The sequence below is a fragment of the Pecten maximus genome, chromosome 9 (assembly GCF_902652985.1).
Source record: "Pecten maximus chromosome 9, xPecMax1.1, whole genome shotgun sequence".
In the NCBI taxonomy this organism is placed as follows: Eukaryota; Metazoa; Mollusca; class Bivalvia; order Pectinida; family Pectinidae; genus Pecten; species Pecten maximus.
The window spans coordinates 40,428,487-40,434,855 of record NC_047023.1 but is presented as its reverse complement, the minus strand read 5'-3'; the positions used below and the strand labels follow the sequence as shown (position 1 = coordinate 40,434,855).

General features: G+C 34.5%; 1 protein-coding gene across 1 annotated transcript in view; it reads left to right on the top strand.

Moving 5' to 3' along the window:
* Positions 1-757: 757 nt before the first annotated feature.
* LOC117334013 (ficolin-3-like) overlaps positions 758-6,369 on the top strand; it is a 175,673-nt gene continuing 170,061 nt past the window's right edge. The window contains exon 1 of the mRNA XM_033893432.1: positions 758-1,049. Within this exon, the coding sequence (XP_033749323.1) occupies positions 758-1,049 (292 nt within the window). The remainder of the gene's footprint in view (positions 1,050-6,369) is intronic.

Sequence of the window (6,369 nt, the reverse complement as noted above, 5' to 3'; positions counted from 1 at the left end):
GTTATCCTAAATGTCTTGCAAATGATGTTATATATATCAACAGCATCTAACAATTCAGGCCTAACTCTGTACCCAGTCGGTTTGTTGTAACGTCGTCTCTTAGGATTAAACACAGGTATTGTATTTGGTTGACTGCATCCCGGACAGGACAAGTCCCCTGCCTACGCGGTCATTGTTACCGAATCAGTCACCAACAGTGAAAAGGAATGTCAATTTCACTGTGCACATTTGGAGTTAATTGTATGATTATAAGTTTTCTGGATGAAGTGATCATTGGAATGATTACTAAATTCAAAAAAAAATGATGCAAACATTGCTCCCATTCTCGGTTCACAAACTAACACTAGATTAAATGTCGATAATAATTCAGATTTTTAATATATACATACAGGCGCGAATCATCATATCAGTTTTACTGACTTAATCTAGGGTATAGGTCGGGCTTGTTTAGATTTAGGGTAGGCCTATCTATAGTACATATAACAATCAATACATACAGTGATATGTTGTATACCTTAGGGTGGTGACGCAATTGTATGTGGTTGTTACTAATACGGCAAGCACCAGTTTCAGTCTTCCAAACATGATCGATCTCCTTGTTCATTCTCTGTGACCATGTTTAAGAGGTTATTAACCAATGGTAGTTGAGCTGAACAAAACTTCAACCTGATAAGAGTGCCAACACGTCTTTGACTGGCTGTGTTGGTGTATATAATGTGATGACACGTACTCTGTTTCAGCAGTGTTAGCATTGAAAATGAAAATCGTATGCCTGGTTTTAGCTGTCATAGCAATAGAGGCAACAGTTAAGCCTAAACGTTGGCAGTTCAACAGAGTACTGCGTGTTGACCCAGTAAACCACAGTCTTTATACACTCAGTTCCAATACTGGAATCCGAAACCATGCTGTTTGTGCAAAGAATTGCAAGAGTGAGGAGTGCCTCTCTTTCTCGTTCTCAGCGGTCGACCAAACGTGTGACACTTACTCTCGATTAATTGTTGAAGAAGAGGATGTTGACATTTCAACACCAAGAATGTACTTCTCAAAGAGTAAGTACTGTAATCTGAATCCAACGAATAACTCTTTTTATTGCATTTTTGCCAGTGAAATATAGAAATTTATCTACCTAATAAAACTAACATTTTCACTGAAGCGTTAAACAGTGAAAATATTAGTTTTGCAGTGGAAATTTAAGTTTTCAATTTTTGATCAATCAGAGAGTAACTTTGTATTCACCTTATTGAGGCGATATTCCCAATCAAAGCGGAGGTAGATATATTGATTATTTTGCTGTGTTTATCTGAAATATTCTGACTAGTTTTTGACAACATACTCTTTTGACTTGAGCTTTTGATGCACGGATTCTCCGATAACCACAGAAAACGCTTAAATTGCGCTGATCAGTCCTTTCAAAATGGCACTGTCAAGTTGCCGTGGAGTAACGTCGCAAAAAATGACGTCATTACTAATATCTGTGCTGTTTGACACTTTTCATATATAATCGTCAGTATAGCCACTCAAAATAGCATACTATCCCCTAATGAGAGAGGAGTAGCGTAGAGTAAAGAAAGAGCATCCTTAAATGCATATGTGAAAGATGAATGTGTGTTTTGTGGGCTTGGGAAAAATGGTCGAGTGATTGAAACTTTTCATATATAATGTATATTTAGCGTGGGAAGACATAGACACTATTTTTAATTGTGAGGAAACTGTTTAAAATAATGGCAAAAGACCAATTACAAAATGATTTGGGTATATGGGATATATTGTTGCAAGATTTGTTCATTGACCATCGGTCATGCTATATATCGTATGTATAGTCCTAATTATAATTAACAGTTATGGTCATTTAAAGACGTGGCCTCTTTATGGCGGCGTTACTGGTATGCGTGATACATGTTGTTCTATATTAGGAAAGGCACATTTATGAATTAGGGTTTGGAGTGTAAGAGTTGATCTGTTATGCCATTATTGTTTAACAAGTCGTTCGGGTTACACACATAAAAGCCAAAACTCAACACTTTGCCAAATGTTAAAGTTTTTATCTTAGGTAAGAAAGAAAGCTCTTTAAACACTAAATGCTTTTGAATTGACTGAATGTGGGATGCATTCAATATAACATTTGTTTACAGAAAAATGACAACGGTTCACTCTCATTCCCACTTGCTATTTTCGAGCGCGCGTTATATGTTTAACGCACTGCGCTAGTTCAGCATTCTACGGAAGGCTGACTTCCGGTACACCCAAACGCGTGTAGTTAAAATGCCAAATACAAAGTAAAAGCAGTATTGCAAATAATGACACTTCAAGACTAACTTTAAGCATTTCGGTATTGAGTAAATGGTTCAATCTTTCCTTCTTCGTTAAAATAAATAAATCATTTTATCTGTTTTGTAACGATCTGTGTAAGTTGCGTAGTAAGTTTATTAGGCAAGTGCATCATCGATTAAGTTGGACTAATTGTACTGCAAACGGGACCAATTTTGATGGCACAAAGCAATGTGTTTGTGAGTGGTTCTTTAAGTGTCTACTATTATTTAGGCCGACACCTTTTGGAAATGTATTTTTTGTTCCAAAACACTATAAAACATTATACGATAACTGTCAAATCTTGTTAGTGTCCCTGGTGTAAAATCAGGTACCGACATTGCTGTTTCAGCCGAAATATGAATTACGCATTTAGGTAGGACACTACAGTAGGATAGCCTCGCCATGGGCGTTTTTTTTGTTAAGTTTGTCTTCTTCATATGTGTTTATTATGCCCAATACATGTATATACACTATGTACAAAATATAACATCCTAAAGTAGTGGTCAGCCTTTCGGCCAGCGGCCGGCTTGAGTGCCAATCCCAAGACTCCCTTTCAGCTATCTGTACAGGAATTAAATACCGATTGCCAATTTCCTATATCAGACAGTTACCTAATACCTATACATGGAACTCGTAGGCCACTAATCTCTTACATAACATGTCTGGTAAATTGTATGGCAGGTGACCAGCCTTTATACATGATTAAGTAGGTATATACTTCAGCTTAGTAGCTGACACGGTCTGTCTCATAAATGGGCTAATATATTTAACTAAATTGTATTTTTGAAATTATAAATAAAACTATTTTTCGGTACATTCGTCCCTCTGTAATAATTGATGGCAAATTAGATTATAATTTCGGCATCATGATTAATTAATAATATGGGTACATTCGCACCAGTCAAATGTAACACTAATTGAGGTCCTTTTGCTTTTGTGAAGTAGTTTCAAAGTAAAAACGAATGTCAGAAGGACACTGCAACATTTTGAAGCGTTTTATCCGGGTCATTGTTTTGAGAAGGTTAAGTGATAAGACTCTTCCCACTCTCGACGCTATCAGATTAAGTGAATATGAAAGAATGAAGAATTTGGCCGAATCTACTAAGTTTAAGGAAACCTGCTATATTCTGATTCGGTTATTGCGTGGAAAAGATAGATGATATCTCTTGTCAATAAACGGGCCATAAATCCAACGATTGCGAAAATGGCAATCGAACATGGCCGAACTATAAAGGCTTTTCAACCTGTTACTAAGTTTGATATAAATCTATCGGACTAGTTAAAGCCACGCACTCCTAAATAACCTAAAATTCTAGTTGCATACATGTATTTATGGCAATCCAAGATGCTCATTCACGCTTTCCTAACATTAAAATGACCACTGGCCTTGACGCTTGACCGGAGGAGTCCTTGAGACATCAGTGTATACATATAACTCGCTGTATTTATTTTTATTGTGAAATTTGTGAAAGACAGAGAGCGAGGCTGTAACAACATGCACTTTAAAAACTGATGCATGGAGAAGTATGTTTTGTGATATTTATAACCATGATTACAATTTCCCAATACCATAAACTGCACACATGGCCGTTGTTTACATATCGAGCATACGTGAACTTTACCTAATAATGCTTTCATTTAAACATCTTAACAGAATATAGCGTAATAACCGAACAAACTAAACAAACATAGCATACATTTAAATACTTAATTGACTGTAACAGATATAAATACAACAGATTACATTTTCGTCACACACAGTCACTATACATACGCTTACATGTAAATTCAAGGGACGTAACTCTTACAAAAGAAATGTTATCATCTTGTCCCGCTTATATTCAAATAATTGTATTATCAAACCAACATAACTAGCATGGACGTTATTAATCAACACTTACATGATTTTGTAATTAAATAAATATTAATTGTACTATACGGACGCGATTACTGCGTAGGTACGGAAACAACGGTAAACGACGGCGCGACACAAGGTAAAATACATACAAACTAACTTACATATCAAAAAAGAAAAACACTAAATTCATCCCTATTACAGATATATGCATACAACAAAACATGAGTGATCTGTATATATGGATTTAAAAATTAATGCACGGAGAAGTATGTTGTGTGATATTTATAACCATGACTACAATTTCCCAATACCATAATTACTTGAAAAAAACGCAATATTTTAGTTTTTGTGATATGTCTGAAATTTTACTTTATGAATACATCAGTGTGATGAATAATTTTCTGTATGTAATGACATTTTGTTAGAAAAATGGATTTAATCCAAAATTGCATGATCAGGAATACGAAAAAAATAATGACAAAACCTAGGTTAAAGGTGTTAAAAGTTTTATTGATCATCATCGAAATTGACATACAATATGTAGTACACGTTACTTTGGCACACGCTACTTTGGATTCTCAACTAATAAAACTAGCATTATAATACAGATTTCATCATTGCATCAACAGCTGGTCTAACCGACGAAGTATGTCTTACTTCGTATTTTGTTTTATCATCAGAAAGGCCCGAGTGGTTTTCGGATTGTATGTAAACAAAGTACGTGCGTACAGACTTGGATGGTTTGATAATTTAACAGGGCATTCAATAGAATTAAAATAACAAGAGTCAGTGACATTTGTAATTTGATGTATCCTTTTTATCTATGCCATGTACAGTAAAATACAGCAGTTTGCAATACACATATTGTTTCCTTTGCATTTCACGTGGTCATGTTGATTTCTATTCGGAAGCTGAGTGAGGTTTTACGAATGCCATAAACTCGCGCTTAATATTACATGTCAGATATGCACGTGCTTATGTATGATATTATGCGTAGAAGGGATAGTTTTAATAGCATATAACACAGGAAAATGTATTTCATCCCTGTATAAACCGAGGTAAGGTTTGCATTCTTTTATATGTGTTGACACGTCTTTTTATCCATGTGCACTTGGTCATACTATTCACTGAAAACGTAGTATGTATATATAACGTGTAAGAGAAGAGAATTTTTAATTATTTCTTGAAAAGAATTACACACATTTATTATACTTTCCTCTTCATGTACGTGTCAATGGCCTCTTCTATTCGGAGGAAAACAGAAAAGGCAAGCGTGTGTTTCGTAACGTTTTTTATAGTGTATCTGACATGGACATACTGATAGCCAGTCTCACGTGCACACTCGTTTTAATAGGCACAGATCCACAGTCTCGTATCCAAGCAACCTTCAACTAAAATATCTGTCACTTCCTTGGAAACGGTGACCGGGATATATATATATATTGATCACAGGGAACATCTCGAAATTGTTTTTTTTTAATTTCAAAACGAAAGCTTTTTAACTTGCGTTGTCAGCTTCAAGGATTATTTTTTTATCTCACTTAAAAAAATAAAATGAAAGACATTCCTTATTTTGAACAAATACAACTTGTATATTTCTAAAATTATATCTTAATGTGTTAAAATAATTAAGCAAGGTTTTAAAAACCATTTATTCTTTTTTAACTCATCCTTAAAATCCACTGCCCTGGCAATCTATACTTATCTTTTTTGACAATCTAAATTTAATAATTTCATCTTCTGTTTTATCAGAGACGAACATATCTTTAAAAAAAAAAAAAAAAAAAAAAATTTCTAAGTGCCATTTGAAAAAAAAAAATCTCGTTTTTTATCAAATAATTTGCTAGAAAACAAAAAAACTCCGGGGAGAGAAAAAAAAAGCATTTTTAGAATACTCCTCACAACAACCATGGCCGCCGCCAACAGCATAGTGTAGATTTTTAGGAGGGAATGGCTGCAGTTCTATCCCAATATTCTTAAAATCAATTGAAATATACTGTTTGTTAGCAAATATATCAACGTTACAAATAACATAATTTCACTTCAGGTAAAGTAGGTAATTGGAGACTTCACTTGTGACCCAAGATACATGTACATATGGGAAATACTGGAGTTCTTTCTTACAGACTGATAACTCCGTCGCAAATAAAAATGATTTGAATATGTGGTATCTTTTCAACATCTTGAAAATGTAACAAAAA